Source organism: Centruroides sculpturatus, unplaced genomic scaffold (assembly GCF_000671375.1).
Source record: "Centruroides sculpturatus isolate CEXI.00-Female unplaced genomic scaffold, Cexi_2.0 scaffold983, whole genome shotgun sequence".
In the NCBI taxonomy this organism is placed as follows: domain Eukaryota; kingdom Metazoa; phylum Arthropoda; class Arachnida; order Scorpiones; family Buthidae; genus Centruroides; species Centruroides sculpturatus.
The window spans coordinates 104,841-121,109 of NW_019385180.1; the positions used below are offsets into that span (position 1 = coordinate 104,841).

The following is a 16,269-nucleotide window of genomic DNA, read 5'->3' on the forward strand; positions in this document are numbered from 1 at the left end:
AAAATTTTGTATAAATTTATGAAAATTTGAGTATATTTATAAATTTTCTTAGAAAGTAAATCTAAAAGAAAATAAATCTGATATCAAAATTATCAATTTATTCAAACAGGAACATTGTTTCTACAAACATTTTTATTGGAATCGCTACCTCATGAAATTGATATAACCTTGAAATAAAAATTTGAATACAGTTGTAACACACCTAACATCAATTATAATAAATCCAATCTTCTGTTTAATTAAATTCGATAGTAAAATTCTAAAAGCTATATTTAAATAAAAAAAATAATACAGTATGCCTGGCAATACAAAGTCATTTTTCTGAATTTAAATTGCAAACATACGACATACTATTCAACAGTCCGATGGTCGAGCAGTTAAAGTGGCAGCCTACCCTTATAGGGAACTGTACGAGTTAAAAAAAACCGAGGAATTTTTTGAGGGTGATCCATTTTTGGGGATGATCGTTCCTCACAATCTGACCGTTCCATTGTAGATGTGGCCGAACTTATAATGGGCTCGTTAAAAAGAGCGCGTGTTAATTTCCACAGGGCGGAAAAAATTAAATAAATATATACACAAAGAAGTGTAGTTTTTTCCTTTTAAAACGATATTTTACAAAAGAAATGAAAAATATTTATTTTATTTATTTCTACATTATAAACATAACAATAGCAGTTTCTCAGATTTTAAGTTTTCACTATCGTTTCCATATTAATTTTACGATTTTTGATCGCCGTGTGGCGGGTCGATCGACCGGAAACGCGAATTTGTCGTGTGTGGAGCAATCGGGACGACGTTATATTTATTGTAAAAATGTTTTATTCTTGCTAATAAATATAATGTCGTAGAATGAGAAGTAAAACATTGCAGCTATGAGCGAAGAGAAGAAATCAGTGGAAGAAAAAAAATATTCGCAATTATGTCGAGAAAATATTAAAATGTTTGCCGAAACAGTTGGTTATAGCGATTTGCCCGATTGTGTCGCCTCTTGTCTGGCTGAAGATGTTAATTACAGACTGAGAGAAACAATTCAGGTATCTTGTATGAAATTACATATTCCTAATTATAACTTCTAATGTTATTTTGTCTTTTTATAACTTAATTATGTTCTAGATGTAATTGTGTTTCTTGATGTTTTGACATAATTATAATAATAGCAATAATAATAAATCTCATTAGTCATCAGGTGGGGTGAGTTCAATAAACAAACAGTTAAGTAAACAAACCGATGATATAGTTAGTTTGGTATGAAACTGATTATGACATTGGTTTGCTTACGTATCTGCTTGTTTATTAAACTCTCCCCTTCTTGAGATGAGAGAGATAAATGTTGGATTGAGTTAGTGGTGTGTTATAGCTTTGTGGGCAGGGCCAGATGGCCGAGCGGTTGAGGTGGCAGCCTACTGCTCTGGGAACCAGGGATTGAATCTGGACGGGTCAAAAAATCCCCAGGAATTTTCGGGGGGGTGGTCCGTCTGGATATGTCGGGCCCTGTCTTGTCACCTGGTCGAGCCTGTAATGGACTTGCTAAGAGAGGTCCTCTTAGTGCCCACAGGGCAAAAGGAGTTAAAAAAATAATAACTTCATGGGCACTTGGGCAAATTTGAATTGGGGGTTCCGTGTACTGTACAGTGTTGACTTTGGACATTTTTCTTTGGTGAAGTATTTTCTTATAAAAGATTGGTTTGGGGCCCCTGCTGGTGGAGGCAATTGCTCTTTTTGCTTGTAGGGTAATGCACCACTGGGTTAAGTAATAAGTTGTCATTTTTTTTTATTGCTCAATTAAACATTTTTACAATAGCATTCAATTTTCTCAGAGAAGTGCAACTTTTGGAGTTTAAGTCATGTTACCAGTCTGTTAAGGTCCATTTACACACAGCAGTGACATGCCGGCACAGTGCAGTAAATTTTTGCCTGTGGGAAATCGTTGAACTAGTTTTAAACCAACCCGTCCAGACTCGTCCATCACAGTGTTGTGCAGTGGCAGTGGCGTGACCATACCATAAAAGTACATTTGACAGGAACAATATTTTCACTGACAGTAAATTTTGTTTTCCAATGGATGATGAACATTTAATTGAAATGGTGCATCAACACCCTGTTCTATTTGATTTATCTCATTCGAAATACATGGACATTGGGTACAAAATGAATATTTTCTCTGTTTTGTTTAATGAAATATGAAATGCATGTTGGGATATTCGAAAATATTTTAAAAATATAGATTCGTCATTTCAATTTTTTTATAAAGAGTATGAAACTCCCATTCTATTGATATTTTTTGTCCATGCTTGATGTACCGACTTGCTTGATTGCATTTCTTTTTCTTCTTCATCCAAACATATAGCTATCATAGCCAATTCATCCTCAGAAAAGTCCATGACCACTCACTGACAGCACGGTCACATCACTGTTGTGTGTAAATACTAGGGTTTCTCATTTCCTTTATTATAAAAATTTACAATAATATTTTGTACAGTATTTATATAATATTGTAATAATATTTTTATAATTTTGCTTGTCCCAGGATCCTGGGATAAAAGTGAACTGTTTCCTGGGACAAAATTAATTATTTTTAAGATATACAAAATATCTTGAAATCAAATGATATAATTATTTTTCATTTTTTAAAGTAATTTAATACATTCTGTAACCTCCAAAATCATATTAATAATGATGTGTAAGATATATAATAAAAATTACCTTTGAATTACATAGAAATTTTCACAAATAGAAAAAATTTATTAAAGTTTGCTGGAAACTGCATACAACAACAAGAATAAAAATGCTTTGAATTGAGTTGAAAATTAAAAAAAAACAAACTTAGATCAAACTTCTAACTTAGAAGGTAATTTTTGTTTTTTAAATAAAACATAATACAAAATATTATTGTAAATTTTTATAATAAAATTTTAAAAAACAAAGATGGTCAATACTCCAATCACTCAATCTGGTTCTTATTTTAGTAATGAAAAGCCCTGCTACCGAGAATGTCCTTTCTGATTTAATTGATGTTAGTGGAATTGTCTTTAATGCATTTAAGAGAAGACAGATGTTATGTGTTCTCTCATCTGTAGCCTGGAAGATTTCTAGTTTCTTTTCAAGATTGTAGTACTACTTTTGCTCTCTAGTATTCTTAATTTGTCTATCTTGACTGCTTTAATAGAAACATCATAGCCCAATAATTCGGCAGTCCGTTTGTCTTTAATAATCAGGTTATGAAGAAAAACTTCATACTTGCAGACTTCATACTTGTTTGTATTCTTGCCCAATTTGCACTATCTGGCATTATGCAGTTATTGAAGCTACTGGGCATGGTTAAAAATTAAGACAGCATAAGCACAATTATTCCAGATATTACAGGTAAAGAACTTTGAGAGTCCTGCCACAAATAAACTATGTAATGATTATTGACCATTTGTGACATGCCATAATGAGCAAAAATTAAAAGAAACTAATAAGTAGGTTTAAAATTAATAAATACAAATGTATTCTGACAGTTTATGAGTTAATTATGCTTTCTATTTGCAAAATTTCCTGAACCTTAACACAAAATGAGAAAAAAGTGAATTTTTAAGAAATTTGCAGGATTTTGTGGGATAAGGAAAATTTCCTGGGTTAAAAAAACAACCAGGATCCCAGAATCCTGTTTGAGAAACCCTAGTAAATACTCATCACTGTGCCATGCTCAACGTCACAGTCACTATGCTGGCATATCACTGTTATGTGTAAATAGACCCTTAAACTGATTTGAATAGTTTTGATTTTATTTTGTGAATGTTTTAGTCATCTGAAATGGAACCAGATGACATCGAAGCTACATTTTGCTTTTTTTTTTTTTTCAAAAGGTTTAAATGCAACTAAGGCAGCATCAGAAATTTGTGAAGTTTATGGTACTGACACTATAAAGAAGAGAGAAGCTCAATTTTGGTTTGCTAAGTTTCAAAAGGGAGATTTTAGCTTGAAAGGTGATGATCACTCTGATTGGCTGATCGTGGTCAATAGTGATGAACTAAAGGCTCTGGTTGAAGCCAATCCAAGAACTATCACAAGGTGAATTGGCTATAAAACTAAATGTAAGCCAAAAAACCACCTTAAAAGGCTTGGAAAAATTCCTAAGTTAGATGTGTGGATTACATGTGAGTTAATAGAAACTGATCTTACACAATTAAGTGTTGTTGAATTATTATTTGATCATCAAAAGAAAGATCCATTTTTAGATAGAGTAATTACTGGCTATGAAAAATGGATATTATACACTAATATTCAATGGAAATGAATCCAATAGAGTCCTCAATATCCATACCAAAAAGCGGACTGCATTCAAAAAAATTAATGTTGTAATATGGTGGGATGTGAAGGGAATAGTGTATTATGAACTACTAAATCCAAACCAAACCATAAATGCTAACATATATTGTGAACAATTAAATTGTTTAAACAAAGTATTAAAGGACAAAAGATCAGCACTAATAATTAGGCATTATACTGGCAAACTGCAAGAGCATTATACTGCATCATGACAATGCAAGACCACACGTTGCCAAAGTACCTCTAAAATAATAAGAGAATTACACTGGGAAGTTTTGCCTCATCTGCCATATTCTCCATATTTGGGCACCCCCAGATTATTATTTGTTTAGATCTTTACAGAATTATTTAAATAGAAAAGGGTTTTGAAAAGGGTGATGAAGTCAAAAATGCTATTGTGGAATATATTCCCCAACAATGACTTTTTCAAAACAGGAATTGAGAAATTGGTAGAAAGATGGAAACTTGATACAACAAAATGGATCATATATAATTGATTAATTGTTTGTATTTGTAAGTTAAATGAAAAGTTAAAAATGAACATAAAAAAAAACAATCACTTATTACTCAACCCAATAGTTCTAATGAACCATAGAGCAATGCTGACAGGAACATAAGCTTCTAAAAGAACAACCTATACCAGTAAGGTCTATAGAGAGAAATGAAACACAGTGTGTTTTGGAAGCAGCATCTTATCCAGAGTGGATGGATGCTGAACAGTATCTGTTCTCCAAGTTAGAGGTTGCTAATTTATAAATACCTGGCTTTAGGTATATAAGCATACTCATTTCTGTGGAGAAAAAAACAACATGGTTTTGACACATTCTCAGAATAATACTGGCTCAGACATGACCTGCGTTAACAGGATCTGTTTATGGATTAGGCAAAGGTTTGGGTTTGAAAAATCTGCTACACTCTCAGTAATCAGTGACAAATACAACACTGGCCCAAATATGGCTACTGCATCACAAATATATTCACCACCTCACTCACATGCAATGGACAGCATACACTAATCCTGCCAAAGTGCTTCACTGACTACCAAAGCTGGAAAACCAATTTAATGGATGAAGTGGACTCAAGACATGAATGAACTTATCATTTGTACATACTACACTGTTACAAAATTGAAAGTAAACTTAACAATATACAAACACTGAAAAATCTATACAAAACATTTACAAAATACTCATCAAAAACTCTCATTGTCACATAGCAAAGGATTATTTATCAGAAAAGAACAATTATACATAAGAATCTTATTCCACAAACAATGCTTGAATATCAAATAAATTGCACAACAGATATATTAGATCACATGGGAAAGTCAGATACTCATTGACCGAACCAAAACAGCACTCATTTATAAAAATGTACACAGCATAATTGTAAAGTACTATAATTAATTTTATCGGATTGCTCTACAACAATTCTTATAATCAGAGAGCCATTACCTAACGGGTACTTTACGCGGGTTCGCATTTGTTAGTTGCCAGGCCTGGACTTTTCGTGTGCACCGAAGTAAATTAAGGACAAGTTAGTCAAAATCAAAAAATCTTTAATAAAGATCTAGAAATACTATTTACAATATATACAACAATCAACAAATTTATTCAATCAAATCAAATCCAAAGTCAACCCGACAAAATTCTCAATCTTATTCTAACTTAGAACTATTCCCCTTGGAATTCCGACAATAATCAATCCTTAACTTAAGGTACAGAATTTCTTATAACTACAAATCCTAACCGTCACCTCAATTATACTAGGAACCTTTTTCTCAACTCAAGACTTTTCCTATTTCTCGATCCACAAATCGAATACTGCAATTGCCTTGGACTATTTCCTACTGGACACCTCGTTCACTGCTACTAGCACACCCACGCTTATTCCTTGCATTAGCTCACCTCTCTTGTCTTCACTTGAGCTACGCTATTTATAGTCTGAGGTGACGTCACAGTTTCTAAGTGAGACACTCCCCTCATTTACATACTTATACGTAACATTCACTTTTTTTCTTACTTATCTGGTAGCTTAATTCCCGACAATACTTTGTTAACCTTTTACAGTCTTTTGTTGAACAATTATCAGGATGTTTCCTTTAAGGTTTAACAAGTTCCTAAAAGTCTGTGGGGTCTTCCCCCCTTCCAGTGCGGGCTTACTATCTGCCGCTCGGGCGTGCACGTGAGTGCGAGTGTTAGCTATGGCGCTTTCGATTTTCGTCGGTGAGTTGGTTTTATCTTCTCTTTTTAACTTTCTAAGGTGATGGGTGAGGAAACTTTCATCCTAACTAAGCATAAGCCCCAAACAAAATATAATAAAAGCAAAATAAAAGTAAATAAAAATAATGCTCGGACTTGGTTCCTCACATAATATGCACCAATAAAAATACTAATACAACAATTACAACCAGTGACACTATAGACATAGAATTAATTAGTGCACACAAATTTTAAATGTTAAATACATCAGATATGAATTTCACATAATCACAGTAACAGTTTTTCTTTAGCTATGCCTTGACTTTTGTTCATACTGGTACTGGACACCAGTATAAACTGAGTAGGATGCAAATTTACTTTGTTTCCTTCAAAGTAGTGTCGTTTATCCGAAAGAATTCCAGTTGGCAAATTTAAATTTTTGCTAGTGCTGTGGCACTGTAATCTTTGGCTATATCTTGGGTTACTCCAATATTTTTTTGTTGATGTGTGTGTTTTAGCTGGCAGCACTGGCACTTTTGTGTGTTGNATGAATTTATTTTTTCTTGTAGAAAAAAATTACTAATAAAAATAGTGGATCAGATACGGACATTCAGTCAAATGAATCTAGTAGTTCTAGTGAAAGTGGAGAAAATTCCAGCAGTAGTGGGAGTGCTTCTGATTCAAGTAATAGTGATACAAGTGATGATTGTGAAGAAGAAGAATTGGATGAGGATGAGGATGATGATGAGGATGATGATGAAACAAGACGGAAAAATTTGAAGGAATTAAGAAAACAGCAGCAGGAATTAAGAAAGAAAGTTCAAGAATTAAAGCAGGCTTCTCAAGAAGCACAAGCACATAAAGCTGAAAATCATGTAAGTTCAAAATATTGAATTAGATAGTATTTGTTAATATTAACTTGAAAGATTTGATTAAAAATATAAAATTATAATTATCAAAAAGTATTTGTAACTATAATACAGTTGGCCTTCCACATTTTCAGGGACGAGGGATATGGGATCTTGTGAAATTGGGAGAACCATGAATATTTCTAGACCTTTAAATCTTTACTGTTAATACTGTTGATCTTATTTAACATACAAAAAAAAAACAAAATAAAAGTAAAACAATACACTGTATAACAACAAACTGTTCTATAAATTACAAGTTACAGTATCAACAATGTAGGCTCTAAGGATTATGCTGACCTTTTAAAAATTACAGAACCATTCTATTTCAGAACTTTTTACATTGCAATTTTCATTCATTATTCTATATTTTTAAAAGTGAAATATTTGCTCTTTTTTTATGTTAAACCATTTATCTAGTAGTATTTTTTCATTAATAATTAATTATTATTTTCTTATATTCTCAAGTAGCTCATTATTTAGTCAATCTGTGACCATATATATGTGTATATATACAAACATTCACATACATAGGGTAAGTCAAAAGTTTCTCATATCCTTTTCATTTCAAAAATATTGAATTTAGTTGAGGAAGTGATGCATGGAGAATTGAATGGAACCATTTTAACTCTTTAAACACAAAATCGGCCTTATCCGTTAAAAACAAAATCAGCTGATTGAAAAGTTTAGACGTTAGACTAGGTTTGCTATACAAGTTCCCTTGTAGCTTGAGGGATAAAAACAATTTAGTCATTAGCAACCATGATGGATTGAGTTTTCAGAGCTTAGAGTTAAAGTTCATTTTTTACAAGGATTAATACCTTGAATATCTCTTTGCAGAATGGTTATTAAATAATGTCTGGATTGGATTTAACTAAACAAATAAAATGAAGTCAATAATTGTTAGTAAATACATTATTTATTTTAATACCCCCTCAAAGCGTTTGTTCTCAGCAGCAATACATACTGGACATAAGTGACCTTGAAAATGATTTTAAAGGACAAGGAAAAAGGTTCCCACTGATTCATGACATACGACTTTATATATACTATATTAATAAAATTACAGTAAAACTTCCATTAACAGACACTCCTAAATAACAGATACCTCTACTTAACAGACATTTTTATAATCCCCAGACCCTTCAAATAGGACATCTATAATATTTATCTGTAAATAGCAGACACCATCCTTCATAATCTACCATACAAAAACACAAAGTCTCATCTTCAATATTCTGAAAGAATTAATTATGTACAAAATACTTTAAAACAAAAACAAAGAATCAGTTCAAATACTCTTTCAGAGGACAAATTTTGACTGCGGGGCTGGAATAAAGACCTAAAAAATAGGAATAGGGGAGGGGACAGGTTGTAAAAAGCTGAACAATATTCTTTATCTATTAGAGAAGACTGATCTGGTTAAGTTGTCAATCACTGTTTATCGTCCTACATATTAATGTTATTAAAGTTGCTGAATTAAACTTACAGTACAAAGAAACCATGAATTTTGCCCAAGTTATTTGTTCATTTGACAAGAACCATAGAACAGTAATAATGAAAAAGAAACAGTTTTAAGGTTATCACAACAGTGTTTATTTGGTGAATGTTCAAAGATCGTGTTATGAAGGCAATTTGCCGACCACTTTAAAGTTTAGGAAGGTATTTGGTTTTCTCGCACTTATGGCATAATTTATGTTGTCAACAGCTTTGTGGTGGCTAAAGTGTAATTTTTAATAAATCAGTTATTGAAAAAAGCAAAAATGTTAAAAAATTATACCTATTCAATAATTACAAAAAACAAATTACTGTACTGATTTTTATTAGTCACTTAGATCTTAAATGACATTATAAATGCAAGAATTTGGAATATTTTCCTTATCCCTTGAAGTGGCTAGCAAATAGTGTTCATAACTCAACATCAGAACTGTAAAGCTGAAAAGAGAGATAATATATTCAGGGTTCCTACGCACCTGGAAAGTCAGGGAATTTGTCAAAAATTGTCAAAAAGTCAGGGAATTTGTCTCCTTAACTGTGTTGTTGATTTCGTTTGCTGAATATGGATGACCAATCATAGCTATCTGCAGGCAGCAGGAAGTAATGCTGCAATAAGAAAATACACCAGAATCCATTTTGAAATGGTTTTTTTCACTGTTCTGAAGCTGTACAATTTTACAGTTGTGGATTAATAACAGGATAAACTACTTTTATGTAATAGTGTTTAATTTTTAATTTTAATAATTCAGCAATTATAAAAAGATGAAATTGTTTATTAGAATAAAAAATAACTAATTAAAAATTTGTAAACTTTTAAAAGTTGAAATCGTAATTTAATAGAATGTTCACTTCAAAATAGCTAAATAGATCAATAAAAATCTGTAATTTAATCGTTTTTCATGTTTAAAACATTACTACACAACATAAAAAATTATAAATAGTTACCCGACGTTTACAGTAAGACTGGCGCTGACTTGTTATTGGCACAAGCTTTTTATATTTGTTGTTACGATTTTCCTTGAATGTACCGTACTGCAAGCATATTTTTCCGCTCTCTTCCGTTTTTTTTCCGCAACTTCAATACATAGTTTAATAATTAGTTTAACTGAAATGACGTTGAGTAACAAATACAGTAGAGCGTCGTTTATCCGAAAGTCAGTTATCCGAAAGAATTTCAGTTGGCAAATTGAAATTTTTGCTAGTGCTGTGGCACTGTAATCTTTGGCTATATCTTGGGCTACTCCAATATTTTTTTGTTGATGTGTGTGTTTTAGCTGGCAGCACTGGCACTTTTGTGTGGTGTTTTTCTGAGGACTGTGTGTCATACTGAATCAAACGTTTTTGATACTAGATTAACGTCTAAAGTATAATTTTTTTGGTTTTTATATTTTTCAATATATTTATTTTGTTTGTAAAAAATAAAGAGATTATTTGTAGCGATACAATAGCCACGATTATTATTTTAAAAAGTTTACGTTAGGCTTAACATCGACGAAAATTCAATGCGAAGTGACACACAATGGCAAAAAATTTCAACATGGGATAGGTTAATATATTTTTTGTACATAATCGATTATTCGATAAATAAGTTATTCAAACAACCTCAGTCCCCAATTGATTTGGATAAATGACGCTCTACTGTATTACTGATTTTGGCAAATATAGGGCTTAAAAACTGGCAAGATTGATCATACTTGTAATAAATATTCTGTAGTTATATTTTTGAAAATCAACAGGTAATCTGATAGTTTAACCAATGTTAACTTGGTTATAATTAAAATTTAAAAATTAAAAAGCTGTAAATNGACACGAAACGGAGAAAAATTTCAACATGGGATAGGTTAATATATTTTTTGTACATAATCAGTTATCCGAAAACTCCAGTCCCTAATTGATTCGGATAAACAACGCTCTACTGTAATCCTCTCCCACAGCAATGCACATATGTCAATGTTTTTTCCTATCTTCAAAACATGCTTTAAAGTTGTTTTTGTGAAACCCCTTTAGGACTCAGAAAATTTTGTTTTATGACATCAAACGACTCAAAATGGTGGCCATGAAATGAAAATTTTATCAAGGTGTAGCGCTACTTTTGTAATGAATTATCTTACGATGCAAAACCAGGCTACATACAAAAAAACTTAATCTTTAATTTCTTATGTACAGTACATGAGATATGAGATATGATGCTACACTACCAAATGAACATAGAATCGAGAGCACATGCGTACAGAGCGAGGTATGATCCAAAAGTGAGGTCATAGGTCAGGTTGCCAGGTCTGTTCAGTTCAGAGTTCCTGCCGGTGACGACTTTTGGATTTATGACTAAAGTTGTCGCAACAGTACTCCCCCCAGTACTGTAGGTACGGAGTTAGAGGTATCGGGGGTTGAACCTAACTCTCCTTCCCGATCGTGTCGTCATCGTGTTGGTGGTGCAGAGTCACTCGGAGTGTTTATAGTTGGTCGTTCTGGGGAGTCTGGACGTGTTGTCCTGTACGAGTTTGATAATTGCTGACGTTATTGCTGTCCAAAAATGCCAGCTTCAGTCGGTCAATGTTAACTGTTGTTGTTTTTCTGTTGGCTAGGATTGTGAAATGCTTGGGTGTCTGCGTGGTAACTGGGAAGGGGCCGTCATAAGGGGGGTCAGGGAAGTTCTGTCCCCTTCTATTTGCACGAAAACGTGGGAGCAGGTGTCAAGTGCTTGATGAACAAAGTGTGAGGGTTTTACATGTGCAGACATTGGAGTCAGCATGAGTGACTGCATTGTCGATTGTAGATGATAGAGGAAGGATGATGGATCTGCTGAAGGTTCTCCCAAAGAATGAAAGAACTCTGCTGGGAGACAAAGGGTTGTGCCATACACCATCTCAGCACAAGTACCGTTGATGTCTTCTTCTTTTAACACCGATCGAAGGCCAAGAAGAATGATTGGGAGGGATTCCATCCAGTGTTGTTCATGACATCTGAGAGCTTGTTTTAGGGATCGATGGAATCGTTCAACTAAATCATTGGCCGATGGGTGGTATGGTGTTGTATGTATGTGTTGGATGCCCAACATAGCTGTTAGTGAGGTGAACAGGTGAGATTGGAATTGTCGGCCTTGATAGGTGGTGATAATGGAGGGAACACCGAATCTAGAAATCCAATGAAAGACAAAAGTGCAAGCGACTGTTTCAGCAGAGATATCTGGAGGGGAACAGCTTCTGGCTACCTTGTGAATCTATTTCTGCAGGTAGGTGGATTCATCTGAAGGGGGAAGTGGTCCGATGAGGTCAAGATGCACATGTACAAATCAGTTGGATGGAACGTCGAATCTCTGAAGAGTTGCTGTTGGTATGTCAGTTTACTTTGGACTGTTGGCAGTTTATGCAGGAACAGATCCAGTTAGCGATGTCCTTCTGCATTGAAGGCCACACAAAACATTCTTGGACTAGACATCTCGTGGCACGAATTCCTGGATGGGCCAAATTGTGCATGGAAGAGAAGATTTGACAGTGAAATTGGAGAGGTATATATGGGTGAACCTTGCTGTCCTTTGTGTCACAATATAGTTGTAGTGACGGGCTGATTGAAAGTGGCTATAGTGTGAGTGATGTTTTATCATCCGTGAAGAGTGTGGTTAGCTTATTGTCGTTTGCTTGATCTTCCGCTATTGTGGTAAAGTCTGTCACAGGAAGTCGAATCTTGTTGTTCTGAGAAAGGGTGTCTGCCACAATATTGTTCAAGCCAGTGATGTGCCTGATGTTTGTGCTGAACTGCACAATGTAATCAAGATGTTGCAGTTGACGTGTGGAGCAAGTTTCTGGTTTTCGGTGAAATGCGAAGGTGAGTGGACAATGGTCTGTAAGGATGACAAAGTTCTGACCTTTGATGGTATGGTGGAAGTGTTTGATCGCGGAGTATATAGTGAGCAGCTCCCTGTCATAGGTACTGTACTTTTTTTTGGTGGGTGTTAGCTTCTATGAAAAGAAGGCTAGTGGTCAAGATCCTTCAGCAGTGTGGGTTTGGAGTACAGCACCAATGGCAATATTGGATGCATCTACCATTAAAGAGAGATTGTTGTTAGACAAATAGTATACAAGGTTTGTTGCATTCGAGAGATCTGCTTTACATTGATTGAAGGACTTTAGAGCTGGTTCGTTCCAGGAGATGATGTGTTTATCATTTTTCTTGGAATCCTTGAGAAACTCAAGTAGTGTGGGCTGAGTTTGGCAAAAAACATCTATAAAAGTTGAGCATGGCTATGAAGCGATGGAGCTCAGCGACAGTTTTTGGTTGCGGAAAATTGCTGATGGTCTTGGTTTTTGATGGCAAAGGCTTTACTCCTGAAGATGTGATCATGCAGCCGAGAAATGGAACTGCAGATTTTCCGAGAATGCACTTGGATAGGTTTAATTTTAGGCTGTGGTCTTGCAAGCGGAGGAATGTTTGGCAGAATGGTCCATGTGTTCATCTGCATCATTGGACATGACCAATATATCATTGAAATAGGGGATGCAGAAGTCAAGGCCAAGTAGGACGTGGCGGATGTACCGCTGGAAGGTTTGACCAGCGTTTCGTAGGCTGAAAGGCATATAGATGTATTCAAACAAGCCAAACGGGGTTGTTATGGCAGTTTTTGGAATGTCCTCGGAGAAGACTGGTATTTGGTGATAGGCACAGGTTAGATCCAGTGTGGAAAAATGATTTTGCCTTTGAGGAGTTGAGTCCATTCTGTATGGGAGGGACAGGATAGCGATCAGGGATGGTTATAGCATTGAAGCAGCGGTAATCACCGCAAGGTTGCCACTGGCCTTTTGCCTTTTAACCATGTGTAATGGGCTGGCTGGCCCAGAGCTTTTGGATGGTCAGATGATGCCTTGAGACATTAAGAATTGAAATTCTTCATGGGCTGCTTGGAGCATATCCGGTGGTAACTATCTGGGTTTCGAGAAGACAAGTGATCTTTTGGTTTCAATGTAATGGAAGGTGGTTGACTTTTTTGGTTTCAGGAGTTATTAATGGATTTGTAATGGTAGTTAACTAGGCCAAAATGCAATGGTAGGGAGAGTTATTAGTCACTGTAGTGATGTTAGTGAGAGTTGTGGGTCAGTTCTGCCAGCCAGGAGACCCAAGTTGTGTGACCCCATTAATTAGTCAATTGTTTTTGACATCCACCAGTAGGTTGAATTTAGTTAAGAAGTCGATTCCTATGATGGGTTGGATTGCATTGGCGATTACAAATGGCCATGAAAAACTCCGCTTTAAGTTAAAATTGAGTGTTAATAGCTTTGTTCCATAAGTTGGAATAGGTGTTTTCCATTTGTGGCAAAGAGGACTAGCTTCTCAGGTTTACCTAAATATGTGTTGGAACTTTTTGGAATCACTGAGATGTCGGCACCTGTGTCTATAAGGGATTTATATTTTGTAGTAGGGTCGGCCATGATGGTTCGGTTGATATGGCGGGTGAGACTCCTGGCCGTAAGTGCCTGCCCAGTCAGTTTTCTGCCGGTTGAAAAGAGCAAGGGGCTTTACATTTTTTTTTGGCCTGTGCCCCAAAGGTAACATGATAGAAACACATGCCATTGTCGGGACTGCTGTGCTGTTGATTTTGACATGATTTGCTGCGGCGCCTCATGTTGTTAGAAGGGTATTCAGAACATCTGAAGAAGCAGTGCGGGAAGAGAGACTGTATGACACTGAACATACAAATGTTAGAGTGAATGCTTGAAGACAAAGTTCTGACCGTCATCGTGACAATCTTGCCCTCATGGAATCGACAAACAGTAGACATCTGAACCAGACACAGGAGAGAGAACACAGATCGAAAAAGAAAGAGAGGAGAACCCCTCAAATATGTCTTTAACCAATATCCGGCATGAAAATTCCAAACTAATATTGGCAAACACTTTCGATGCCCCTCCTGGGCTCTTCAGGCCAAATTTAATGTACTGGATTCTTAAATCGAATATTTTAAAATAAGAACGTGCTCTGTTACTAGAAGTTCAAATAAGGAAGGTAATCACGTGCCTTTCCGAATTATAATTTCTTTATAAATTTATATTCGTGGAGGTATGTTGTGCGCATCTTATAATAATCTCGCGTATTTTATAATCACGTGCCGTTTCTAAAAATAATTTTAACTAGTGGATATACGATGTGCGCATCCCATAATAATCTGGAGTATCGTATAATAAATTACAATTCATCATCCAATAAATACTGCCACGCTGTTGAGAGATTTATTTCTTCTTTAAGATTGATGCAGGTTAGTTTGCGATCTGCTTTGTAAATTTCCATCGCTTCCAAAGTTCTTAGATGTTCATGATGACGAGTGGTGTGGATGACCCGTGCCTCATTAAAAATCGGGGTTATGTCTGGGTTTGTTGCATATGTCGACAATGCTGTCGTATATTTGTTGTGGGTGATGTCTGCTTTATGTTCCTTTATTCTAGTAGCTAACAAACGTTTAGTGGACCCTATGTAAATTAGTTGCCTTTGCCATCTATCGTCCATTAAGGGAATGGTGTATATTCCCGGTAGCCTGTTTGGGTTATGGGCGTCTTTTCCGTTTCTTAATAAATTATATATGGAAGGGTTTCTTCTTATGTAATTCTAATTCCTTTTTTCTTTGCAATTGAATTATATATCGTTTTCATTTGTGAGTTGTACGTTACTGGGACCCTTTCCATATGTTCTTTATCAACTGCTCCTGATGTCTTTTCTTCATCTGTTTTACTATTTATGTGAAGGTGCTGATTACATAATTTGTTTATTATGTTGCCATAACCGTGGTCTTTAGCGACATCTCTAATATACGCTAATTCTTGTTGTACAGCATAGGTCGTGGAAGAGTGGGAATNCCTTCCTTCGAGCAACATTAGAAACACAATCGACAATTCAAACCTCCAATTGTATAAAGAACATTTTTGTGTCATAGTGTAAGTTATTTTATGTTTGAAATAAACAGGTTTTTGTGAAATTCTTGTCATCTGTGTCTCCTCTGCCATACCCACACGCGAACTACCCTAGATCATCCTGACGCAGGATTAATGATTCCCCCTGGAAGTCGGCGAACTTACACATGATGTAAAGATTTCCCTGTACATAAACAAAACAAAGAAAGAAAACTTGTTCTGTTGCACAGGAGATTTGTTCTTATAAGTTTTATTTGGATATTGTTTTCTCTTTATACTGAAAAAAAGCTATCTCAAAAATTTGGTGTGTATTCAGATTGTATGAAAACTCTATCTTGTGTGAAATACGGGATGACTGAAAGTTTTGCATTACAGGAACACTATAAGGCTTTAAACAAAATATTTTAAGTTCAAAGTACTCTCCTCTGGCCATATGCACTTATGTAGTTGCTC

General features: G+C 35.0%; 1 protein-coding gene across 2 annotated transcripts in view; it reads left to right on the forward strand.

Moving 5' to 3' along the window:
• Positions 1–736: 736 nt before the first annotated feature.
• LOC111635825 (TAF6-like RNA polymerase II p300/CBP-associated factor-associated factor 65 kDa subunit 6L) overlaps positions 737–16,269 on the forward strand; it is a 34,080-nt gene continuing 18,547 nt past the window's right edge. For both annotated transcript variants that reach the window (XM_023380927.1, XM_023380928.1), the window contains exon 1: positions 737–1,037. In XM_023380927.1, the coding sequence (XP_023236695.1) occupies positions 876–1,037 (162 nt within the window). In that variant the 5' untranslated portion in view covers positions 737–875. The remainder of the gene's footprint in view (positions 1,038–16,269) is intronic.